Source organism: Carettochelys insculpta, chromosome 12 (genome assembly GCF_033958435.1).
Source record: "Carettochelys insculpta isolate YL-2023 chromosome 12, ASM3395843v1, whole genome shotgun sequence".
NCBI classification, from domain to species: Eukaryota; Metazoa; Chordata; order Testudines; family Carettochelyidae; genus Carettochelys; species Carettochelys insculpta.
This window is the reverse complement of record NC_134148.1, coordinates 40,131,867-40,157,422: the sequence shown is the minus strand read 5'-3', so window position 1 is coordinate 40,157,422 and position 25,556 is coordinate 40,131,867. Positions and strand designations below refer to the sequence as shown.

Sequence of the window (25,556 nt, the reverse complement as noted above, 5' to 3'; positions counted from 1 at the left end):
GTAAATGCTTCTTCCACTGAGATTTCTCACTCAAAAATCAGTTTATTGCTCAGTTGAGAGTGATGTTCCTTTCTATTTAGCAGGGCCAGCTCAAAGCCTGTTCAACACTTACATCCCATGTAAGCCATATTTTGGGAGGATGTAAGAAGATCAGCACTTTCTCCACATTATTTTACCATCAGGGTCTGATCCCACATCCCCTGACAAAACTTGACTTCAATGGGTTTAGGATCAGGCCCTTTCATTGGTAATATAGATTTTGATTCTGCAAAGACTAATAATACTCAGACTCCTGCAAAAATTGGTGAGGATCTTCAATGACTACAAGTGGGCAGGGTCTTAGTCTTTCACTATGTTACTTCAGTAAACTTCAGTAACTTACGGTTTGTTCAATGAAGTAAAACATAACTACCTTAAACCCATTTTCAAGTTTATTTACACATATTGAGATTGCATTGTCTTGTCCTGCCCACAAATGGTGGTTACATCCAAGTCTCATATAGATATTGGGCAGGATATGATTCTGTCTTCTAGCATTACACTGATAATCAAAAACACAAAGTAAAGAGCAAACATGGTGAGCCCCAGTAGTTTGTTCATCTTCCATTTAGACAGAGCAATTGAGATGATCACAAACAAGAGCATGAGAAAAAGGAGAACAATTGCACAAAACAAACCATTACTACTGACAGCAACTGGGCTGAGTCCATTGAAGACAGAATAAAGGAACCAAGGAACTGGCAAACTGCAAGTAAGAGAAAGGAATGCTGAAAGACATTCACACAACCACCAAATTTTATACATAGCTATAAAGCATTCAGCATTACAAACTACACAGACAAACGTTAAATCTTCATTATGTTTTATCTAAAACGGACTTACTTTGCTTTCTACCCTGCGAATTGAATTTAGGATAGTATTGTGCACTCCATTCATTTCCTTTCATCCAGGAGTCTCAAAGCACCTTACTAACAATATTCATGAATTAAACGTTTCTGTACCACAAACTCGGGTACATAACTCATATCTCTGGTTTACTGATGAGGAAAATTGGCTAGGAGCTTGAACGTTGAGTAAAGGCACACAGGAGGCCTGTGATAGATGGGACAAAACCTGGATCTCAAGCCTCCAAATCCTGAGCATTAAGCCAAGAGGTCATTGTTTCTCCTCTGAAAAATTACTACTAGGTGACCCCAGTGTAGTCTTGACAGAAGTAAATGCTCATAAATGACTTTTTCCTCTTGTGAATTGTCACATGCACCACTTTCCATACCTTTTTCTACTGCAAAACATCCCTGCTGCAGTAACACCAGTTGCTAACATAAAACATAACAAAAGAAACTCTTTAATGCAATATGTGTGATCTGCTGTGAGCAGTGACCAGGGGGAAATGAAACCTGATCTTGCTGTCTCCTCTTAACACTTATTTCACCACCTCTGCTCTATTTCTAGGATCCATGTGCTTCTCTTATGCTTGGTCTCATTTGTCACATCCTCGAGGTATGCTTTCCTGCTGCCTTGTTCACTTCTATCCCTGCATGTGCTGCCCAGCCACCTGATTTCCCAATAATCCTCTCCTCCTAATGACAGCCCAATGCCCACTGGCAACTGGTGTTTCCTGTTCTGCTGCTGGCTTTGCCCCTCTTCCTCTGCTCCTGTTTCTGCAAGCCAGCATCCCCCATGCTTCTGTGACATATGAGCTAGTCCCTTCCTGTCTGCAGTTTCCTGAGGCAGTTCAAAGTTTTAGCCCCACTGTGCTAGCCATGCTTCCTGATCTGGCCTGATGCCGGTTCTGCCTTTGGAGCCAGTTAGGTGGTCCTCTGTGCTCCTGACCTTCCCTTTCTTTTTTAATTTTCATTTTTTGTGTGATAGCGAGCAGCCTGCTTTGTTCTATCTGCCATTTGAACCAGGTATTTAGCAGCATATGGCTCATGTGCCTCTGCCAGCTTTCAAGGATGGTAGAGCAGTCACGCAAGCTCCAAGGTAACCCCAAAAGAGAGCTGTAACAGGCTCTACAGGGGGGCAAATTATGCCCTGCCTGTTGTCAGCCAGCTGACTCTAGCCCTGCACAGAGCTTAGAGTTGCATGGATTGGTACCAGTATTTCCCGAGAAGCGGTGGGTCCCCCATAGAAAAGCATGACCAGGAAACAAGGAGCAGAACAGGGTATGGCTCTATGGTTAAGGAGGACTGGGGAATGGAGAGTCCTGGTGCAATTCAGGACCTCAAGACTAATGGCTCCACACAAGTCCTGAAATAGATCCAAAGTCCTTTGTGGATTAAAATAGAACTCACAATCAGCCCCCTCTTCCTCCCAACTTAAGAGAGGAAACTCTGGCAGTGAATCCTACAAGAGAGAAATCAGAGGGAGAAATTGCTAAAGGGCTCAAGGCTCTGTCATCGGAGGTACTTGTCCTTTGATTCATATCCCCTCCTCTGCCTCTGGAGGCTTTTGAGATTTGCTTACGGTTCTGCACATCGCTGTGAGTGATCTACAACCCATACTGGACAATGATCCCTCACTCTCGCAGTCCTTGGGAGGCAGGCCAGTCCTTGCCTACAAAATTCTCAACAGCAATTATACACCACACCACAGTAACTCTAATTCAGGAACTAATCCCTGCAACAAACCTCAGGGCCAACTCTGCCCACACATCTCCACCAGACACACCATCACAGGAACAACCCCCATCAGCTACACCATGAGGGGATCATTCACCTGCATATCTATTAATGTCATATATGCAAGGCCAGCAATTCCCGTCTGCCATATACATTGGCCAAACTGGACAGATGCTATGTAAAAGAATAAATGGACACAAATCAGATATCAGGAATGGTAACATACAAAAACCTTTAGGAGAATACTTCAATCTCCCTGGACACTCGGTAGCAGACTTAAAAGTAGCCATCCTGCAACAAAAATACTTAAACAGACTCCAAAGAGAAACTGCAGAGCCACAATTCATTTGCAAGTTTGACACCACCAACCAAGGATTGAACAAAGACTGGGAATGGCTGGCCAACTAAAAAAGCAGTTTCCTTTCTTGGTGTTCACACCTCCACATCAGCTGCTGGAAGTGGGCCACATCCTCCCTGACTGAACTGACCTCATTAACTCTGGCCTTCCTCTTGATTGGTACTCCCTTCTTTTCATGTGCCTGTATATTCATACCCACCTCTAGAATTTCCACTTCGATGCATCTGACAAAGTGGGTCTTTGCCCATGAATGCTTAGGCTCCAATATATGTTAATCTTTAAAGTGCCACAGGACTTCTCATTGTTCTTTGGATCACGTTAACTAAAGAAATCTGTTCAAATGAACATGTGCAACTAATTGTTCAGCTGTCCTTATATTTGTTTTTTTTATCCAATATGAATGTACCAAGTCAGACTTGGAATGGAATACAATTTGGACTGGAATATAATTACAGCATTTTCTACTTCAAAACAAACAAGACTTTTAACATGTGTCTGGTACTTACCCAACAGTGATATCAAAGATGTTGCTCCCCACAGAGCTGGAGACAGCCATGTCACCCAAGCCTTTACGTGCAACAATAACGCTTGTGATTAGGTCAGGGATTGAAGTCCCTGCTGCCAAGATTGTTAAACCCATAATTTCCTCTGAAATCCCAATTGTTTCTCCAACCTAATAAACAGCAACAATGATCCTTAGTTTTTGAACAGAGAATTTAATTACACTTTTTGTTCCTGAAGGCATGGTGCCATATCTGAGTTATGATTTGAAATCCTCTCAGAGACTGCAACCCTATTTTGCCTTTTAAAGATGGGCTAATTCTGTAGTGTGTTTTGATATGAAGTCCTTTCTTTCACAGCTTTCCTTTAACCCCTTCTAATTGCAAAACTGTGCCTCTGAGGCAAAACCAAGTGGGAACCTGTTCAGTTACAGCCCAGCAAATCTCTGAGTTGGAAGACCTGCAGAAGAGGTGGACTTATCTTTACTCTGAATGTTTTAAAATGGCCTAAAAATTATGATCATTTTATCATCCTCATCTTCCTAATTGGACAAACAATACCATTTGCTGATTGATCTCTCTGCTGTGGTTTGGTGTCTATAATTTCTGTTGATTCATGGTTTGATTAATTATAAGAGAAATGCACAACATATCACCAAATACCTAAGAAGCCTCAATCCTGCATGGAACTGAGGTACCTTCACATCATCTTCAATAGCAAATTGATATTAAGGCAAGGGGCCTTGAGGGCACATTATATCAGACCCTGTAGTCTAGGAATTTAACTAGAAATGGGATAAAATACCTGTGTCATAAGAACAGCCATACTGGGTCAGATTAATGGTCCATCTAGCCCAGTATCCTGTCTTCTGACAGATGCCAATGCCTGATGCCCCAGAGGGAGTGAACAAAACAGGTAATCACCAAAGCGATCCCTCTCCTGTCATCCATTTCCAACCTCTAACAGAGGCTAGAGACACCATTCCTGTCCATTCTGACTACTAGCCATTGAGGGACCTGTCATCCATGAATTTATCTAGTTTGTCCTGGTCCCTCATGGAAACATGCATTGGTGAAAAAATTAGATAATTCTCAACATGATGACATTTCTGCCATGAATGTGCATTCGTCCTTAAAAATTGGGGGCAAGATAATTAATCTTTGTCAAATGAAAAAATGTGGTTTTGAAAATTCTCTCCTGGGTTTTCCCAGAAAAAAATTTCCTGCGTTAATTCACTGGCAGTACCTGTGAAGTCATTGAAAACAGAGGTTATTATATATACTACAACAGCATAGCTGTGCTACTGCGATGGCAGTGTAGCCTCTGTCTATGTCAATGAAAAGGGTTTTTCTGTCAGTGTAATTAACCTCTCCAAGAGGTGGCAGCTAGGTCAACGGAACACTTCTTAGATGGGCCAAAAATGTTGCATCCCTGCACTATGTAGCTAGGTCTATTTAATTTTTAGGTGTAGATCAGGCCAAAATGTCTGCCAGGGTGATACGTTGTTGCCCCTTTCTAACTGCTTTTCTAGACAGAATACGTACCTGATGTGCCCACCACACCATGAGGTAGGACAACGCCGCGATCCAGAAGATGGCTCCTAGAAATGTGATGGCAAAGTAGCTTCTAGAGTTCTGTTCAAAGCAAGTTTAAAAAGAAAGCCATTAAGGGTCTGACCTTCCCCAGAGCCTCCAGGACTGAGTCAAACACAAAAAAAACCTGTACTATCCACACCCCACCACTTCACCTCAGCCAATTATTTTAACACAGCTCCATAGTCTGGTTCATTTTGTTTGATTTGTTTTTTAACCCCTTGACAAGGAGCCCAGGTTTTGTTGATGTTTGGGTGGGTGCTTAAAACAAGCTTCACCATGTTTTTCAGTCCATGCTGTTCTTTTGCATTTCATCCCACTGCCAGTATGTTTTATTCAGTGGGTCTTGTAGTGCTGCCTTGGGAGGGGGAAGATCTCACCCTCATTTTTAACAGCCTGCAGCCATGTAGTATCAAAACATTGGAGATGTAACCAGTGTGCAGTGACCACACACTGCAATGAAATGCCCAGGATCTAGGCAGCAGTAGTATGTACTAATTCAGTCTCCTCTTGGTTAATGCAGTCTCTGGCCAGTTCTACGCAGGCACAGAAACCATTTTTGTTTATTTCTTCTTTACATTTTTCTGTGTTTGCTTTAAAGAAGAAGAGGGACCATGAAGGCTGCAGCAGTGCAAACCACCCCACATTTCTCTGCCTATCTGCCTCCCGTGCAACATGCATCGACTCCTTGGTGAGGACAGAGGCTTGTTCTGGTGTGTTAACCTCTCTACTGCCACTGCCAGCTGAGAGTGCCAGCTGCAATGGTGGTTTCTGTCCTCGCAAATCTAGGACTAACATAGCCTCTGGGATTTCCTAGAGGACCTCTGCCCTCAGTGTTAGCAATTAGCAGCTGGTTTTGCCTGAGAGGTTAGTGGAGGTAGAGATAAATACCTGGTTTCAATTACTGCTAGCATTTAGAAGTTACCCTGCTACCAGAACTGGGCTATGTTCCAGCTCCCTCCAACGTCTGCGGGAAATATGTAGACAGAGGCTCTGTTGCCAATAAAGCTAAAGTTCAGTTATCCCTTGTCAAGGCATAAAGAAAGAAAAATCTTACTGGGTTCCTGACATCAGGCACAGTGAGCCAGAGAGGGAACACAACAGGCAGGAGGAAAAGGTACATAGCTTGTTTTCTCCTGGTCTCTGGCCATTTGAGGGATAACGGCTCTCCCTGTTCTTCCTCCTCATCTTCATCCTCACTCTCATCATCCTCCTCCTCAGAGCTGCTGCTTTCTGTGTCACCAAACTCTGAAGGAAGCTGTAAAGCAAAAGAGAAGGGTGGGGGGGAGCCAACCACCCCTGCAAACACGTTTTGGAACAACTAGAAATCAACATGGACGGCCCCATGTGGGTGCAGGCAAATTCCCATACATGGCTGGGGATGGCTCAGGGCATTCCTGTCCCCCACAACAAAGCTCTCATTTTTGATTATCCCATTTGTAAATAGCAGAGCAGTCTGTCCCCGAGGTCACCATTACATGATCACATTTTGAACATCTTAGTACAGGAGCTCAGCAAGGCAGAAATCAGATTCTGGAATCTCTTAGTTATGTGTAGTGCAATAGTCCCCGGAGGTCCTGGTCACAGACAGGGCCCACCCCCCCCGCATTGCATTGGGTACAGGACACATGTAGGCCGCACATGTTGTTTGCCTGTAAAACCACCAGGTCATCTACACAGCTTTAAATAGCCTCATCTCTTTAAAGAGGCCCACATCTCTTCCTGGAGGTAGGGCACATGTCATTAAAAGAAAAAGAACTGCCCCAGAGGATGACAGTTTTTGCCTCAGCCAATTTATCCAGGTTGTGATAGCCTGATTTTCTGCTGTGCAGTAACCCCTTGAGCAGTCCCACTGGCATCCATAGGCCAGCTAGTGGAGTAGAGTGATATAGTATACAAGGCTACCACAGTCTGTGCTGATGGTATATTTTGAACCCAGATTAGCCTAGCAGGGCTTGGCTGGCTGAGCTGAACTCGTATCAGTGGGGTAGCCGAGTTAGTCTGTTTCTTCAAAAACAACAAGTCCTGTGGCACCTTATAGACTGAACAGACCTTGTCAACGCTGGCCCTCCCCTTGACTGAGACTTCCTCTTTAACCCCTCCTTTACACCCCACCCTTGCATCTGATGAAGCAGGTCTTTGCCCACAAAATCTTATGCTCCCAAATATCTGTTTGTCTATATGGTGCCACACAACTCCTTGTTGAGTTGAACTAGCTACTCCTGTTAGTTCCCTCTGTTACCATTCCAGATAGCTCATTACTCCAGGGACAATCTAGTTAGTGGTTAAACACTAGAGCTGGGCTGTGCCCTCTTCCAACATGCGGGGCTCAGAGGGTTTGACGTGGGTGGAGCTCTTGTCTCATGTGGTCCCTTTTCACAGTACCTGCTTTCCATGCAGTGTGTCCACACTGTGCTCATTCTGTGTGACACTGAGGTCAGAGTCACTGGCACCCGTTACTTGAACTGTGGTTGGTAATTCTGCTTCTGCTTTGTTCTCTGCTCGAAAGGATAAGAGGGATAGCTGGGCACAGCAATGCAAACAGTGAGAAATAACTCCTCCCCCCTCCCTTGTCAGCAGGGAGCTTGAGAGCCCAGAACATTTATGGTTCTGCAGCCATAAAATGGACAACGCAGAGCAAGCTCTTTCCAAAAAGCTGGGGGCTCAAGCTATTGTTTGTTTCCATGGCATATCCTACAGATGAACCCAGCTATAGAGTCGGACCAGCAAAAGCCAGGCGAGATTGGGCTTTCTAAGCTCAGCTGTAAGGTTCTTGTAGTAGCCTTGCCTCGCTCTTTTACAGTGAGGTATGGCTTATATAACACCATGTGGCTAAGGCACACATGATGATGAGGCCAGGGAGTGCTGATTGCTAACAGCCCCATGTGACAGTGCAAGCTGAGAATTCTATTAAAGCCAGCTGCCACAACCAGGCAGGATGTAGGGCTGTGCGTCCTTCTTTCTCGTGTGACAGGGGCATGTTTGAGGGGCTGACCCTGCTCAAGGTTTCTCAGAAATGACTGTTTCAGCTGTCAGGCTCTAATCCCTAATCACCTGGCAGGTGTCCAGAGAGAAAAGTGCTGACACAATAACCCAGAGCAAAACAAACCCCAGACTCCTCTTTGTTGATCCCTCCAGGAATGTAATTAACCCAAAGCAAAAAACAGCTAAGAACTGCCACTCAGAACAGTGCTGGAACACGGATATTGCATAGGGGCACTGAGTCAGAATGTGGTTTTGACATGCTGCTGTAATGTTGCTGAGAGATTATGATCTGGGTCCATCTATAGAGCCCAAGCTGCCGGGTCAGAAGCTGATGTTATACCAGAATCTAACTTGGACTACTGTTGTAGGATAGTTTGTTCTGAGCTGTGCAGACTAAAGCAAACTCCCTTACAATGGTTTTAGTGAAGCCATTTTTACAGCCTGATAACAAGGTGAGATCAGGTTTTCATAAGCTGTCCTTGGTATGTGCCCTTCGGGGTTGCATAAAGAAGAGGGACTTCCAAAACTTCTGGCCTGAGGATATGGCACAGTTCTTCATCGAGTGTCCCCGTGGGTGCTCCACAATAGGTGTCGGGCTCGCCCAGCGCCGCAAATTGGAATTCTTCCAGCAGTTTCTCCTGGATCGCGCATGCGCCGGCGTGTGCCGCTCCCTTGCACGTCCCTGGCCACGTGCGTGATCTGGTCCCCGCCAGTTCCTTCTCAACCACCATCGGCTGCAGACAGAATCCGCTCAGGCTACGGCCAGAGTCAGATTAGCTAGAGTTTTACGTGTAAATTGTTATTCTTTTTTCTTTTAAAAAAAAAAAAAAAAGAGAGAGAAAGCAAAAAAACAAATATATAAAAATATATAATAAAAAGAGAGAGAGAGGAGCGGAGAAGACGTGTGAACGTGTAGGCCAGTAGGCCTCCCGCCGCTGCAGGCCGGTATCCGCGACGGGTAAACAGACACGAATTGAGTGCTAAGTGCCCTATCAACAACAAAAAGACTCACCGCGATGTCCTTTTCAGGCTTTAAAAAGTGTGAGTCCTGCCACGAAGCTATGCCGGCCTCCGATGGGCATAGTGAATGCATTCGGTGCCTGGGGAATCACACGTTACCCAGAAGTGTTCCCACTGTGCTAAGCTCACAGCCAGGGCCAGGAAAGACAGAGAAATGCGGCTGAAAATGCTCCTGTTTGATAAGGCTCTCCAGCCCAACTTGCTGGAGATGCCTCAACCAGAGGGGCCCTCAGGGCTCCACAAAAGGAAGGCGGCTTCCCTCACCCCCTCGGTGCAGAAACGGAGGAAGCTCTCCCCAGCCAGATCCCTGCCAGCGGTCTCAGCAAGCGGGATGGGCGGAGCACACAGCCCCCAGCCGCATACTCAAACAAGTGGCAGCGCAGCAGCGCACGTGGCAGAGGCTGAGCCTCCGATTACCAAACAGCCAGCACGCACAGCACCTAGAGCGGCGGCCAGGCAAGCACCAGAACCGGCGGCACCGCCACAGGCGGCACCAACCCCTGCGGCGCCAGCAGTGCAGGGCCAACAGGCACGGAGCCTGCAGGCACTGGAGGACGTTATCCGCGCGGCACCGCAGCTGAGATCCCCGGCACGGGAGGGGGCGGTGCCAGCCCCGCAGGGGAGGGGGAAGGCAAGAGCAAAAACCCGGCACTGCAGCCCTTCTCCGGACAGGGCTGCAATGCTGCTATCAACAAGCCCTCCCCTTACGCTGCACATGCCACCCAGAAGATCTGGGTCTCCACCAGCCTATCCAGAGCCTCCTCCGTTCCTCCAACCTACATCACCATGGCTTGGGCCACCTTTGCCCTTTCTGGGACTGGATCCCCTGGAGTACTATCACAAACCAGCTTCACCGTTATCTGTATCGTCGTGGAGATCTCGCTCTCCCAGACATTGGGGGTACGCACCCCGAGAGTGGTCCAGGTCTCCATCCCCGGACCCGTGCCCGTGCTGCCATGGTCGTTCTTATCATGCTGGACACAGACACCCCAGGCCCACACCTAGGGGCAGGTCTCCCCCGGCCATCCAATACCCCCATGGACACTCCCAGCTGGAGATGGAAACACAGCTATCTCAAGGGGAGTTAATTTTAGAACCCCGAGACTTTCCTTCGCAGCCCTCCAGTGAGCGGGTGTACCATCAGCCGCAGGAACCTGAGAGTTCGAGGGAGGTTTACCCTAGTGGTTCCTCCTCGTCCTCCCCTGACGAGGCCACGGCCCCCGGGGACGTTGCTCCCCCGGACGACCTCAAACAGTTTCAGGAGCTGTTTAAAAGGGTGGCTTTTACGCAAGGCATCCGAACGGCAGAAGTGCAGGAGAAACATCACAAACTCCTGAAAAATTTGAGACCCCGGGCTTCATCCAAAATCGCTATCCCACTCAACGAAGCCATTATGGAGTCAGCCACTACCATATGGCAGACCCCGGCCTCTGCTCCGCCTATGAACAAGAGAGCAGATAAGAAGTACTTCGTCCCGGCGAAGGGCATAGAGTTCCTTTTTAGTCACCCGCAACCAAACTCATTGGTGGTAGAATCGTCTCAGCAGAGATCAAAGACTTCTCAGTACAAATCGGGGGGTTCAGACAAAGATGCCAAGAAGCTAGAGCTGTTTGGCAGGAAGGTATATTCCTCCTCCACCCTGCTATTGAGAATGGCAAACTATGCAGCACATCTAGCGAACCATAATTTTGATAATTACTCCAGGCTTACTTCTCTCATGGATTCGCTTCCGGAAGATAAGAAGCCGGTGCTAAAGGCAATTGTGCAAGAGGGCTACGCAGCTTTGAGGACGGGAGTCCAGATCGCCCTGGACGTGGCGGACACAGCGGCACGCTCAACGGTTACAGCAGTGGTCATGCATAGAGAATCCTGGCTCCAGACATCGGGTATCCCGAGGGATCTGCAGGCGAAGATTGTAGATCTTCCCTTTGACACGCAGCAGTTGTTTGCAGACTCAACCGACTCGGTCCTCCACTCCAGTAATGACTCCAGAGCTACACTTAGAACTCTGGGTATTTATACCCCTCCATATAGGAAGAAAAAGTATTACCCTCAGCAACGACGATACCCGTACCAACCACAGCGTGCTCAGTACCAACGGGGCTACGACCAAGGGCGACATCAACAGCAGCAACAGTACAGAACTCCCAGGCGACGTTCTCAACAAAGCCGTGCATCCTCGGGGCAGGCCCAAAGGCAACAAGTTTGACGGGCATGTCGAGGGCTGCACTATCACTACCATCGCTCAATGCCACTCTCATCTCATGTTCCATCATTGACTCAGACCGTTTCACTCCCAATGGCAAAAGATCACCGCAGACAAATGGGTACTGGAGATCATAGCCACGGGTTACTCGATCCCCTTCCAGTTGCTCCCACCGCCGAAACCTCCTCCCAGGCCCCACCTCAGGGACGCGTCCCACGAGGCGAGACTCAAACAGGAGGTGGACCATCTTATGTTCATAGGGGCGGTGGAAAGAGTGCCGGAGCAATTCCAGGGGAAAGGCTTTTATTCACGCTACTTCCTCACAGAGAAGAAAACAGGAGGCTGGAGGCCCATCTTAGATCTTCGGGGCCTCAACCGGTACTTGCGCAAACAACGTTTTTGGATGATCACAGTCGCCTCCATACTCATGGCACTGGATGATGGAGATTGGTTTGCAGCCCTCGACCTTACAAGATGCTTACTTTCATATAATGATCCACCCGGCACACAGGCGCTTCCTCTGTTTTATGGTCGGCAAGGAGCATTTCCAGTACAAGGTTCTCCCGTTCGGCCTCTCCTCAGCCCCCAGAGTCTTTACCAAAACCCTGGCAGTGGTGTCAGCCTACCTGCACAGACAGGGGGTATTTATATTCCCATACCTGGATGACTGCCTATTGAAAGGGGCCTCGAAGGTAGAGGTCCTGCGCATGATACGCGTAACAGCAGTTCTTCGAGTGTCCCCATGGGTGCTCCACATTAGGTGTCGGGCTCGCCCGGTGCCGCAGATCGGATCTTCCAAGCAGTTTCTGCCAGACCGCGCATGCGCCGGTGCGCGCCGCTCCCTTGCGCGCTCCTGGCCACGTGCGCGATCCGGTCCCCGCCAGTTCCTCTTAATCGCCGTCGGCTGCAGACGGAATCTGACTAGGCTACGGCCAAGTTAGCGTATTCAATGGTTTTAACTGTTTTTCTTTAAAGTTTTCAAGTTCTTAGGCTACTGTTAAGTTAGCCAGTTGTTATTTTCAAAAAAAAAAAAAAAAAAAGAAACAACAAGCGGGACGGCATTCGGTCCAGTCCTAGTAACAAGTGGAGCACCGGAGGCCAGGAGTCCAGGGCCATTAGCCCTCCTGCCGCGGCAGGCTATCGGAGAGGGGGAAAACAGCACAGAGAAGGTGCTAAATACCCCATTAACAACTGAAAGACTCACCAACAATGTCCTATTCAGGATTCAAGGAATGTGAGTCTTGCCGAGAGGCAATGCCAGCGTCTGATGGGCACAGTCACTGCATAAGGTGCCTGGGGGAGTCCCATGTCACGCAGAAATGCTCCTTCTGTGAAGAATTAACAGCCAGAGCAAGGAAGGACAGGGAGATGCGGCTTAAAATGCTGCTCTTCGACAAGGCCCTCCAGCCAGACGTGCCGGAGCGGCCGCAGCAGGAGGGACCCTCCGGGGCCCATAAAAGGAATGCCGCCTCCCTCACCCCATCAGTGCAAAAACGGAGGAAAGTCTCCCCAGCCCGATCCCTGCTGGCAGCAACAGCGAGCGGGACGGGAGGAGCACACAGCCCCCAGCCGCAGCAACAGCTGATTGGCGGCAGCACGGAGAGCCACGTGGAGGCGGCTCAGCCTCCGATAATCAAACAACCGCCCCGCACCGCAGGCAGGGCGGCGGCTAAACAAGCGCCGGTACCGGCAGCACCACAAGCAGCGGCACCAACCCCGGGGAACCAGCGGTGCAGATCGCGCAGGCATGCAGCCTGCAGGCACCGGAGGACACCGCTCGTGCGGCACCGCCCATAAGCGTGCCGAGCACGGCGCGGACGGGGCCGAGATCCCCTACACATCGGGAGGGGGAAAGCTGCACACAAAACAAGGCACCGCAGCCCCTCTCCAGACAGGGCTGCAGAGTTGCTTTCTCTCAGCCCTCCGCTCATGATGCAGACTCCAACTAGGAGGCAGGGGTCCCCCCTAGCCTACCCGGAGCCCCCGTCTCCATTTTTACAACCAGCCTCGCCCTGGCTGGGACCACCTTCACCCTTCCTGGGGTTTGAGCCGCTGGAGGCCCATCTTAGATCTTCGAGGCCTCAACAGGTACCTGCGCAAGCAATGCTTTCGGATGATCACAATCGCCTCCATCCTTACGGCACTAGACGATGGAGATTGGTTCGCAGCCCTCGACTTACAAGACGTGTATTTTCACATAACTATCCATCCGGCTCACCGATGATTCCTCCGGTTCATGGCAGGCAAAGAACATTTTCAATACAAGGTCCTACCGTTTGGCCTCTCCTCGGCCCCCAGAGTCTTCACCAAGACCTTGGCAGTGGTGTCAGCCTACCTGCACAGACAGGGGGTATTTATATTCCAGTATCTGGACGACTGCCTACTCAAAGGGGCCTTGAAGGAGGAGGTACTACGCATGATATGCGTCACAGCAGGCACGTTCTCTTCGCTCGGCCTGGTTATCAATCTGGCAAAATCAAAGATAGACCCCACACAGGACATAGAGTTCATAGGGGCACGCATAAATTCTATTACAGCGAGAGTGTATCTACCAGAGACTCGCTTTCGGGCCATCGGCTCCCTCGTGCAAGTCATCACCTTCACCCCCAAGGCCTGCGACTACAAGCGTGGTTAATCCACGGCTCAGCTCCCTAGAGAGCACATGTACGGAGGAAGTGCAGCAAGTCCTAGAAAGTAGCAGGAGGACTTCCACCAGGAAGACCTACAAGCAGAAATGGACTCGCTTCACGGCATGGTGTTCTACCAAACAGCTAGCCCCCCTTTTGGTGCCTATGCCTGTGATATTAGAGTATTTACTGGACCTCAAGAGAGGAGGACTCTCACTATCCTCGTTAAAGGTCCACCTTGCCGCCTTTTCGGCGTTCAGACACGAAGAGGAAGGGCACACGGTGTTCACCCATCCCATGGTTACAAGGTTCCTCAAAGGGTTGGTAAACCTATACCCCCCTTGGACACCGCTTCCACCTTCGTGGAACTTAGACCTGGTGCTTAATGCGATAACGGGACCACCGTTCGAACCTTTGGCCACGGTTTCCCTCCGCTTCCTTACGATAAAGATGACCTTTCTTCTCGCAATCACGTCAGCTCGCAGGGTGAGCGAGCTTGCAGCAGTTATGGCAACGCCACCCTGCACTGTTTTTTCCAAGGAGGCGGTAACCATACGGCTGCGTCCAGCCTTTGTTCCTAAAGTTTCTTCTGAGTTCATATTAACGAACCTATCGTTTTACCCTCGTTTTATCCAAAGCCTCATAACTCTAACAAAGAGGTGCGCCTACACCTCCTGGACGTGAGGAGGGCGCTAGCCTTCTATATAGACAGGACCAAGTCCTTCCGGAAAATGGATAGACTCCTAGTTTCTATCGCTCCCAAATCAAAAGGAGAAGGTCTCTCTTCGCAGAGAATCTCGAAGCACATCGTATCCTGCATAAAAATGTGCTACGAACTCAAAAAGACTCCTTTACTGGCCACGCCCAGGGCTTATTCCACTAGGGCGGTGGCGGCTTCAACAGCCTTTTTCAAGGGCATTGCGCTAAAAGACATTTGCAGAGCGGCGACCTGGTCATCCTATGACACCTTCGCCAAACATTACGCCCTTCACAGGGTATTCCAAGAGGATACCCGTCTCTTGACAGCAGTCCTCTCGGGGACAAGCTGCACATAATCCGATTACCCACCTCCTATCTTGGGTTACTGCTGGGGAGTCACCTAATGTGGAACACCCACAGGGACACTCGAAGAAGAAAGAAAGTTTACTCACCGTAGTAACGGTGGTTCTTCGAGATGTGTCCCCGTGGGTGCTCCACTACCCGCCCATCCTCCCCACTTCGGATCTCTGTTTAGTGTTTTGCAGGAGCATCCGAGGCGGCTGGTCAAGGAACTGGTGGGGACCGGATCGCGCATGTGGCCAGGAGCGCGCAAGGGAGCGGCGTGCACCGGCGCATGCACGGTCCAGCAGAAACTTCTTGGAAGATCCAATCTGCGGCGCCGGGCAAGCCCGACACCTAATGTGGAGCACCCACGGGGACACATCTCGAAGAACCACCGTTACTATGGTGAGTAACCTTTCTACACGTTTTCTTTGCTGGGCCTAGTCATCAACCTCGCAAAGTCAAAGACCGACCCCACACAAGATATAGAGTTTATAGGGGCACGTATAAACTCTATCACAGCAAGGGTGTATCTACCCGATGCCCGCTTTAGCGCCGTCAGTTCGCTGGTGCAAGTCATTACATACAGCCCCACTGTGCCGGTCTTAATGTGCTTGCAGCTGCTGGTCCACATGGCGGCAGCGAAGTTTGTGGTGCAAAATGCCAGATTGCACATGCGCAGCCTACAACATTGGCTGGCGAGCGTCTACAAACCAGCATCCCACACTGTCCGCAGGGTGGTATCGCCCACGACAGAGGTGCGCAGATCCCTCCAGTGGTGGGTAAACCCCAAGAACCTGCTAACAGGGGTACTCTTTCACCAACCGCAAATCTCTATTTTTCTTACTACCAACGCTTCCCACATAGGATGGGGAGCACACATCGGCGACAAGGTGACACAAGGACTATGGTCCCCTACGGAACAGTCACTGCACATAAATATACTGGAGCTCAGAGCAGTGTTCAACGCCTGCAAACATTTTCGAGACCACATACAGGGCAAAGTAGTCGGGATCAATACAGACAATACCTCCACTATGTTTTATATAAATCGACAAGGAGGAGCCCGATCCCGTGCCCTATGTGCGGAAGCAGTTCGGCTGTGGAACTGGTGCATCGCCAACAATATAACGTTGAAAGCCTCGTATTTGCCGGGAGCTCACAATGTGAAAGCAGACCAGCTGAGCAGGCGCTTCGCACTCATGCACAAATGGCAGATCCGCTCCGATCTGCTACGACTGATCTTTCACACATGGGGGTTTCCCCAGATTGACCTGTTTGCCACTCAGCACAACAAGAAGTGCCCCCAGTACTGCTCCAGGGCAGGATTGGGGCGGGGGTCCCTGGGGGATGCATTCACGATTTCATGGAAGGGCCCCCTACTTTATGCGTTTCCCCCCACAGTGCTCATCCACAACGTCTTGCAGAAAGCCAGAAGGGAGAGAGCCCGCATGATTCTAGTAGTCCCAACGTGGGATCGACAGCAATGGTTCCCCTTGCTTCTGCGTATGTCGGACCACCCACCGCTCCCCCTTCCGGTGGCGCCGTACCTACTCACGCAGGCCCAGGGGTCCATAGTGCACCCACACCCTCAAGGTCTGCGCCTACAAGCATGGCTAATCCATGGCTCAGCTCCCTAGAAAGCACATGTACGGAGGGAGTACAACAAGTCCTGGAAAGTAGACGAAGGACCTCCACCAGGAAGACCTACAAGCAGAAATGGACTCGATTCACTGCCTGGTGTTCCGCCAAGCAGTTAGCTCCCCTTGACGTTCCTATACCTGTAATACTAGAATACTTATTGGACCTCAAGAGGGGCGGGCTTTCCCTATCCTCACTAAAAGTCCACCTCGCTGCTATGTCTGCTTTTCGGCACGCAGAAGAGGGGCCCATGGTATTTGCCCATCCTATTGTTACCAGGTTCCTGAAGGGGCTGGTAAACCTGTACCCCCCTCGGAAACCGCTTCCACCATCGTGGAACTTGGACTTGGTGCTCAGCATGCTAACGGGCCCACCATTTGAACCCTTAGCCACAGTTCCCCTACGTCTCCTTACGATAAAAACAACTTTCCTCCTTGCAATTACGTCAGCTCGCAGGGTGAGTGAGCTTGCAGCAGTTATGGCAACGCCGCCCTGCACAGTATTCTCAAAGGAGGCGGTAACTTTACGGCTGCACCCAGCCTTTGTTCCGAAAGTTTCTTCAGAGTTCCAACTTAATGAACCAATAGTTTTACCCTCGTTTTACCCGAAGCCTCACAGCTCCAGCAAGGAGGCGCGCCTACGTCTCCTAGACGTGAGAAGGGCGTTGGCCTTCTACATAGACAGAACTAAGTCCTTCCGGAAAACGGACAGACTTCTAGTCTCTCTCACTCCCACGTCAAAAGGAGAAGGTCTCTCTTCACAGAGAATCTCAAAGCATATTGTGTCCTGTATAAAAATGTGCTACGAACTTCGAAAGACTTCTTTGCTAGCCCCGCCTAGGGCTCACTCCACCAGGGCGGTGGCAGTGTCAACAGCCTTCTTCAAGGGCATCACGTTAAAAGACATCTGTAGAGCGGCAACCTGGTCATCCAATGACACCTTCACCAAACATTACGCACTACATCGGGTATACCAAGAGGACACCCGTCTGTCAACAGCAGTCCTTTCGGGGGCAAGCTGCACATAAACCGATAACCCACCTCCTTACTTGGGTTATTGCTGGGTAGTCACCTATTGTGGAGCACCCACGGGGACACTCGATGAAGAAAGAGAAGTTACTCACTGTAGTAACGATGGTTCTTCGAGATGTGTCCCCGTGGGTGCTCCACCACCCGACCATCCTCCCCGCTTCGGATCTCTGTTTAGTGTTTTTCAGGAGCATCCGAGGCGGTTGGTCAAGGAACTGGTGGGGACCGGATCGCGCACGTGGCCGGGGACGTACAAGGGAGCGGCGCGTGCCGGCGCATGCACGATCCAGGAGAAACTGCTGGAAGAATTCCGATCTGCAGCGCTGGGCGAGCCCTACACCTGTTGTGGAGCACCCACGGGGACACATCTCAAAGAACCGTCGTTACTACAGTGAGTAACTTCTCTTTCGTCAAGTGCTCGATCAATGGCACCGGGACACACCGTCATCTGATGTGAAGCAACCCCTCCTTCCCAGGGACCCACCTCTCAAAGAACCTCAGTTACTGCACAAGCTGAACAACCAACCACATGGGTAGAATGTAGCCTAGCCCCATCCAGATGGGACAGATCCTCTGGGGAGCAGATCCTCACCCGGGATAAGTAGTGATGGCTCTGCTGAAGTCAGTAGACTTATGACAATTTGCTTCAGCTGAAGATCTCCTCCCAGATCTTTAGGGCTTTACTCCAGCTTGGTCCCATCCACACAGGCAAAGCCAAACTGTTATTACGTGCTCAGGGCGCTCCTGTGATACAGCACCTGCCTGGGAAGATGGGCACCTCAGTGTGAATTTTACCCCTTCACTTTCAAAGGGTGCCAGCCCCAGGAATAGCACAGATCCATGTTGCAGCTCTGGACAGCTACCACCTCTGCAACTGCTAGCTCAAGCAGCCTACAAATCGCTGTGGAAATAGAAGCCAGCAACTACCCAGCATACAGTTGGCTGGGACATTGCATAGCGTGCCCCTCACAGTCACCCCACCAAGTTCCGCTCGAGGAGTCAGCCTGGGCACTGACCCAGATCACGAGTGAAGGCTCTTTGGTGTGTTTTAAAGAACAAAGCCCATTTGCAGCTTCCTGGGAGTCTTAGTGGCACAGCTGCTAATGAAATGGCACAATCTTCCCTTCTGACTGAATTGCCCCTCATCCTGGCCAGTGCCACTGGGATGCATAGTTAACTAGCACACTCCCAAGGCTCTGCAGGAATGGACTTGATGGTCAACATTGGTGTTAGTTTATAGCCTGAGCATTTGCAGTAGACAGCTGCATGTGATCGCTGCTCACAGAGTGGGAATTTATATTGCCCAGCTACATTTCATGGGCAGCCCTAGTGGGGTGTGTGAGCACAGTACAAAGCAAAAGGACTCTACAGGCAAAGGATGAAGCTTGCCTTGCGCTCACCTTCCAGTTTCACTCCTTGTCTGACCTGTGAGTCTAGTTTGGCCTTGGCCAATTTGCTCATGATGTCAAGCTTGTCTTTAAACTTGGCTGGGAATGAGAAGAGGGACAGGCCTGTCATTTGGTGTAAAAGACTAACACCCCCGCCCCCCCATGAGCATTGTAGTGCAGGCTGCAGTTAACTCTGAGACTCACAGCATTTCCAACTCCAGAGAGTTGCTTATAGCCCAGGACTGTTAGGATATATCTACACTACAGAGTTATTCTGAAGTAGTTTATTTCGGAGTTCTTATTCCAAAATGAGCTATTCCAGAATAACACATCTACACTACAGGGAAACCCCAAAGTAAACAACACTTATTCTGAAATAGTGGACGGCAGCGGCAGCAACAGCAGGAGGTCGCTTCCCTCTGGCCTTCCTCCCCGCCCCCCTGCCAACCATTACACAGCTTCTGCTGTGGTCTCCCAGCCCACTGAGCCCCTCTTCTTCACAGATAGTGAGCAGAGGCCTCCCAGCTACCTGCAGAGAAGTGGGACTCAGTGGGCGGGGAGGGGTCAGAGTGGCAGCATGAAGCAGGCTGCTGCTCGCTCCACATGGTGACTATGGGGGAGAGTGACCCTGCCCCACGTAATACTTCTCCTTCCCCGTCCCATCCACAGGCAGCTGGGAGGGCTGCTGCGGTGCCTGGGTCAGATGCCCAACCTTGTCCTAAGTACAGGACAGCTCTGCAGGAGCAGTTTACCTTCCAAACCACAGATGCCAGATTTACCCTCAATAATCTCTGATTAGCTTAGTGCCATGTGAAAAGAAAATGTCTGGCTACAAATTCACTAAACTATGAAACATCAGCTTGGGCAAAGCAGCCGTTCCTAGTGGGTTGGTCACCCTTCATCTACTGGTGGAACTGTTCAGTGCCCCAGCAGAAATAGTTCTGCTAAACCAGCCATTGCTTGTCCCTTCCCAGGGGTTGTTAATGCACCTGTGTGGGTTTTGTTATCGTAATAGCAGCTTCCATAGAACATCAGCAATGGAGTGCACAGGGTCCTTGATTAGAGGGGACTGAACTTTGCCAAGGACTCCCGTTCTGACATAACTATATGCACACAGTGCTGTAGTCCACAACAGCCAAGCAGTTTTCAAGGAAGCATGCTCCTCATCCTGTGCACATCGCCGGGAGCTTGGCCTACATCTGGGCTGCAGTACTGAGTGTCACATCATGCAGACCCAGGATATTAGCTCACCTTCGGCCAGGGGGTCCAAGGTGTGGATCATGAGCTGGAAGATGGTGCTGCGCATGTGGCTGTTGTGCAGAGAGGCAGAGCTGCCTCCTCGCTGTAAGGGTGGAATGAGCTGTAGAACAAGGTGAATGTTAACCACTGGCTGGTTCCTCACAGTCAGACCATTCCTGCCATTCATTTCAGTGCTTTGGGGCAGTGAAAGGTGCTGGGATTGATGCTCCTGAAGACTGACATCCCTGAGTCAATCAACAGGGCCAGGAGAGGCACCAGCATTGCAGGATTCCCATCCCTGTCCCACTAGTGTGTCTCAGCCAGCTCTAAGGAGGTCAGTCTCCAAAGTCACTCTGCTGAGCCGGCAACAAGGAGAATACTAAGTTAGGCCCTGATCTAACAAAGCACATGCTTAAAGGTGGGCACATGCTTACACTGTTGAGTGGCTTGGGGCCTTAGTACCATTTATAGGGGTTTATCTAGTGTGGGCACAGTGGAAGAGGACTGAGCACCATCAACATTTCTCTGACTACACCTGACTCTCTGGTCAAGTTCCCAGTATTCCTGAGAGCAGCTTCAGACTGCAGCAAGGGCCTATGCTTAGACAACAAGCCAGTTTCTGCCTTCAGCTATGCACGAAGGGCTTCCGTTTGCTCATTAGACAGGGCTGCTCCTGTTCGCAAAGGTAAAGTTTGATCCAGGCTCCCTTCCCCAGGGAAGAGGATGTTTTTTCAAAGGAGTTTGTCCTTTCCATTCCTGACCAACATAACCGTTTCTGCTGGAAGCATGTATTTAATTTCAGAACTGGTTCCAGCTGCAATATATCCAGATCCATCAGCAACTATAATCCACCTACCTCCATCCTCTTGCTGATGTCTGAGCTCTTTGCTCTGTCCCCTGCAACTGAACCATTGCCTTGCTGCATGAAAATGAATATAAAATTACAGGAATGCCATTAGTTTTTCATCAACCTGTAAGGATGCTGCCCTTGCACCAAAGAGTCTACAAATCCCTGTGAGATTTGCTCACACACGTGCAGTCAGGCACTTTTTTCCACAGGGAGGAGCTTGTGACCACACAGAGGGGTGTGGCCTGGAAACCTTATAGATCCTTGGGATCTGTGAACAAGGCAAGACACTTTTGTATGGCTCTTGAGTCACACCCAGGCTGGCCTCCCCTTCTGCAGTGCTTACTGAGGAGCTGGACAGCTACTGTCTCTCTTCCAGGCATCTCTATCTTCAGTTATTTGCTGAGAAGGAGAGCAGATGCAGAGGGGGTTAACTCTGCATGGAACCAGGGGGGTAACTGCCCAGCACAGCATTGCCTTCCACGCCTGGCATCTGTGGTTGTATTTCCTGTTCATGGTTGATTCCAGCAGCTATACAGTCTGCTGCTATCTTACAACTAGAATTCCCCCTGAGTTCAAAGTGCAAAGGCTAGTGCCTTGGGTGCGGAAGACCCTAGGTTTGATTCTTGCTGTTGATCATGGTATGCATATTGATGTATGCATGCAATTTATGATATGTCAGGGAAATGCTGGAAATTTGCCATTTTCAGAGGGCAGCATAATTCACGGACTTGGCAGCTCCTTGGCTCCACACTGCCTCACTTGGGAATCCTGGCTCTCCAGCCCACTCTTGCTCTCTCTGCCCAGCTTATAGGACAGCAGGTGTGAGTTAAGGATTCAGGGCTCAAGACTCTTGCTCAGTTTCCCATTTAATCAGGTGGTCTTGCACTAATAACACAAGCGCCTCCTGACTGACTTGAAGTGCTCTTTGCACCACTTGTTCCTTTCCATATCACTCACGAAGCCACAGTTACACTTTCACTTACCATAGGAATCAGTAACCTAGACTGCTCAGTATCTAGCCTGAGAGGTGAAAGGGAAGAGTTGTGTCCCTTACATCAAACAACCAAAGGAATGCTCCAGCTAGCTCCTGAAATGCTCATTTCAAGCCAGTGTCTTCTATATAGAACTGCTTTCAGACTATTAAAATAGGCCCAGCACTAAATGAGATTGAGTCGTCTTCCCATTAACAATACCTGAGTGGAAAATCCCATGCATCCCGTTGAAAATGGAGAGGTACCCCTGATGGTTACAGTCTGAGTTGTTCTACAATTGAGCCCCCTTTCAAGACTTTTCCTTGATTTCCACCTCACTTCCAAAATTTTTGATTGTTCCCTCACCTTTGAACAATAATAAGTAAGTAAAGCAATTGTCTTGATCAAGAGTTAGAGTTTTGAAGAGGTTGATTGGGTTGGTCCCAATCTCGTATCCTTTCCCAAGGAGATTCAGTCTTTCTTTGTGTTTTAAGTGATAGAAAATATTCACCAGAACAATATGGAATAAGCAATAGAACAATGAGGCCACTAACCTTCTCTGTGTCTTCTGAAGATGCCACCTTCACAGTACTACTTGTCTTGTTCACCTGTTCCTTTACCCATTGTTCTAAGTGAATGTTCCATTTCATGGTAAACACATAGAAGGCGTAGGCACTCAACAAAAGGATGCTTTCCCACCAAACAATGAAGCTGTCTAGGAAAAACAGGATGAGCATCAGTAAGTCTAGAATGTAGAATGAGACGTCTCTAAATAAGGGCCACCAGGTCAGGTGGAGAATCTCCCTTGAGAAAAGGGCACAAGTGCCAATGACGAAAAGAATATTAAACACTGCTGAGCCCACAATGGTGCCAATGCCCACATTGCTGTGTGAGATGAAGACACCTATGAGAGAGGTGAAAAGTTCTGGTGCCGATCCACCTGCTGCCATGAAGGTGGCCCCTGCCACATCGTCGGAGATCTGCAACTTATCTGTGATTACATCCAAGGCAGGGACAAAATATTCATCACACACTATGGCCAAGGCCACAAACACGTACATCATGCCAAAGATGTGAAGTATGACCCACCCTTTCCTGCGCTCCTCCAAGCTGAAAAGGTCTTGAGGGTACTCTCCATGTTGGGGGCGTGTTGAGTAAGTCCCCTCTTCATCAAGGTGGCTTAGATTGACACTTCCAGGGGGTAGGGTTGCATTCACGGATGACATGATGGGCACACTTGGCGTAGGGTCCACATATACACAATGCATTATCTTGGATATCTTGGTAGTCACATTGTCTACTTCAGTGACCTTGTTGCTGGGAAGGTCCCTGGTGGTCACTTTCATTTGGTCCTCAGGCTGAGGTGCTGTCCAACTTGCTGAAACAATTTTAGAGCCCCAGAGAAGCTGATAGATGGAAAAAGCCAACACCATTGCCAGTAGAAAAAGAACCCGTTTCCACTGAAGCCTTCTTGTTGTTAAATGCATTTCCCAAGTGCTCATGGATCTGATCAAGATTTCTGGAGCCAATGGAGAATTCTTCTGGTCAGCAAACTGCATTTACACATATAATTTGGCGTCGTTTGCTGCTCCTCAGTGCGGCAATCTCCACAGGACTGGCACTACATGCTACAAAATGTGTAGAATCCTGCAAAAAAAAAAAAAAAAGTTCTAGTGTGAAAAACAGTGCAGTGCTCTACTGTCACTGAACATCTGCTGCTTTACAATTCAACTCAACTCAGCTCCATGCATTATTAACTGGCATTATTTTTTGCATTATACAAGACAGGCCCAACATGGCAGATCAAGATTTCAACCCCCTCATTTCTCAAAGTTTGGGGCCTTATAGATCTGCCATTTTGGTTTAGTTTGTTACAGTTTTTAAGATCAGGTTAGGCAAATACTAGGGCAACCATATCTCCCTGTCCCAAGTATGGGATAGGGAGCTATGTGGGGGAGCCAGGTACCTCCTGGCTCTACCAAGAGCTGGGGAGCCAGAAAGGAAGTGGCAGTTGCTGGCCCTCCCCGAGCCCTAAGGAAGTGGCAGCTGCCAGCCCTCCCCGAGAGCCCCAGCGAAACAGCAGCTGCCGGCCCTCCCCAGGATGCAGCAGCTGCCCATGCTCCCCCTGCTTCTCTGAGGCTCAGGGAAGTGACCTACGTGCTCTCCAGCCAGCAGTTGTGCCTGCACAGATGGTGGCAGAAAAGGTCAGTGGAGGGAGGGCCCAAATATGGGACAATTAGTCCCTTTTAAAAAATAAGTAGGATGCCTTTTTGGCATCTCAGATACAGGACCGTCCTGCCAAATACAGGATGGATGGTCACTCTAACAAACACCTGTCAGGTGGTCCAGTTGGTGCTTCGTCCTGCCATGAGTGCAGGGGAATAGATTTGATGACCTCTTGATGTTCCTTTCCACGCCTATATTTCTATACATATGGAGATGAACATGTGATATTATTTCCAAAGGGAAAAAGCTCAATATCTGGATTCTGATCTCCTCCATCACATCACCCCAAAGCTCAGGGTTCTTATGAGCTGGGGGTTTTATTTTGGGCCCATCTGATATTTTGTAGAACTGGCAATGTGCTTAGTGCATTATAAACTGTCAATATGGTCCCTGCCCCAAGGAGCTTACAGTGTAAATCACTATATAAGATTAAGCACTCAGGATGTTAAATCTACTCTGTACAGGCCTGTTACTATGTAAGCTGAATAGGTTGCTGGAAATGTACCTGGCAATTGCTCAAGTATCTCCTTGCTAGTACCACTGGTAGCTCCCCAGCATTTGCGCTCACCCAAGATACAAACCAAGCAAAAAGTGATTTCTAGGTTTGCTTTCAGTTTTAGAAGGGCTGAAAGTAAAGCATGACTATATCAAAAACAAAAATGCTGAACATTAACTTGTTACCATGGCTACATCTCTTCAAACTTACCATCCAAATCAGGACTGACAAAATGGACTAGTTATCACGCTGTTTGTTTCGGGACAATTAGCATATCTTGCATAATTATTTGAATAGCACTGACTGGGGAGCTAAACTGTAAATACCAACATGACACAGACTTGAGCTATGGCCATATAGGAACATCAATTTGGGGGTGAATAACATTCACTTTTCAGTTTGGAGTTGATGTATCTTAAAATATTATTTTGAACACTTTTGCAGGATAGAATTATTATACTAAATTATAAGAGGATGCAAACAGGAAACAACCCTAAGCAATTCACTAAGTTCTTCAAGTACACACACACACACACACACACACACATCCATAAACTAAAATCCATTTAGCATTTCTGGTGAGGGGAAAGGAAGGAAAAGATACAGATATTGCTAGTTCTGTTTTAAACATGCAGGAGGTGCTCAGAGATGACAGGAGAGGGACTAGAAAAGTACCTAGAGAGAGAGAGAAATCATATAAATTCTACTTGTGGTAGCTAAAAAGTACATGTGTATGTGCATTGTAAGCATGTAATGGTACTGTCAT

The 25,556-nt window shown here is 49.0% G+C and overlaps 1 protein-coding gene across 1 annotated transcript; it reads right to left on the bottom strand.

The window, feature by feature from the left end:
* Positions 1-491: 491 nt before the first annotated feature.
* SLC24A1 (solute carrier family 24 member 1) lies at positions 492-23,627 on the bottom strand. The gene is made up of 9 exons (XM_075006411.1): positions 22,623-23,627; positions 21,104-21,166; positions 20,260-20,350; positions 19,021-19,107; positions 7,458-7,570; positions 6,130-6,330; positions 5,025-5,114; positions 3,486-3,652; positions 492-745 (listed from the first exon to the last, which is right to left on the bottom strand). The coding sequence occupies exons 1-9, from the start codon at positions 23,625-23,627 to the stop codon at positions 496-498; spliced, it is 2,067 nt and encodes a 688-aa protein (XP_074862512.1). The 3' UTR covers positions 492-495.
* Between the last annotated feature and the right edge of the window lie 1,929 nt (positions 23,628-25,556).

What these genes read in the sequence shown, in the direction of transcription:
- SLC24A1 (XM_075006411.1), bottom strand. Translation starts at nt 23,627, where the DNA reads ATGCAGTTTGCTGACCAGAAGAATTCTCCATTGGCTCCAGAAATCTTG. An exon ending in CTTCAGAAGACACAGAGAAG is followed by an intron (nt 21,167 to 22,622) that starts GTTAGTGGCCTC and finishes ATTTTCATGCAG; the next exon opens with CAAGGCAATGGTTCAGTTGC. An exon ending in TGGTGTGGTGGGCACATCAG is followed by an intron (nt 3,653 to 5,024) that starts GTACGTATTCTG and finishes GCTGTTTATTAG; the next exon opens with GTTGGAGAAACAATTGGGAT.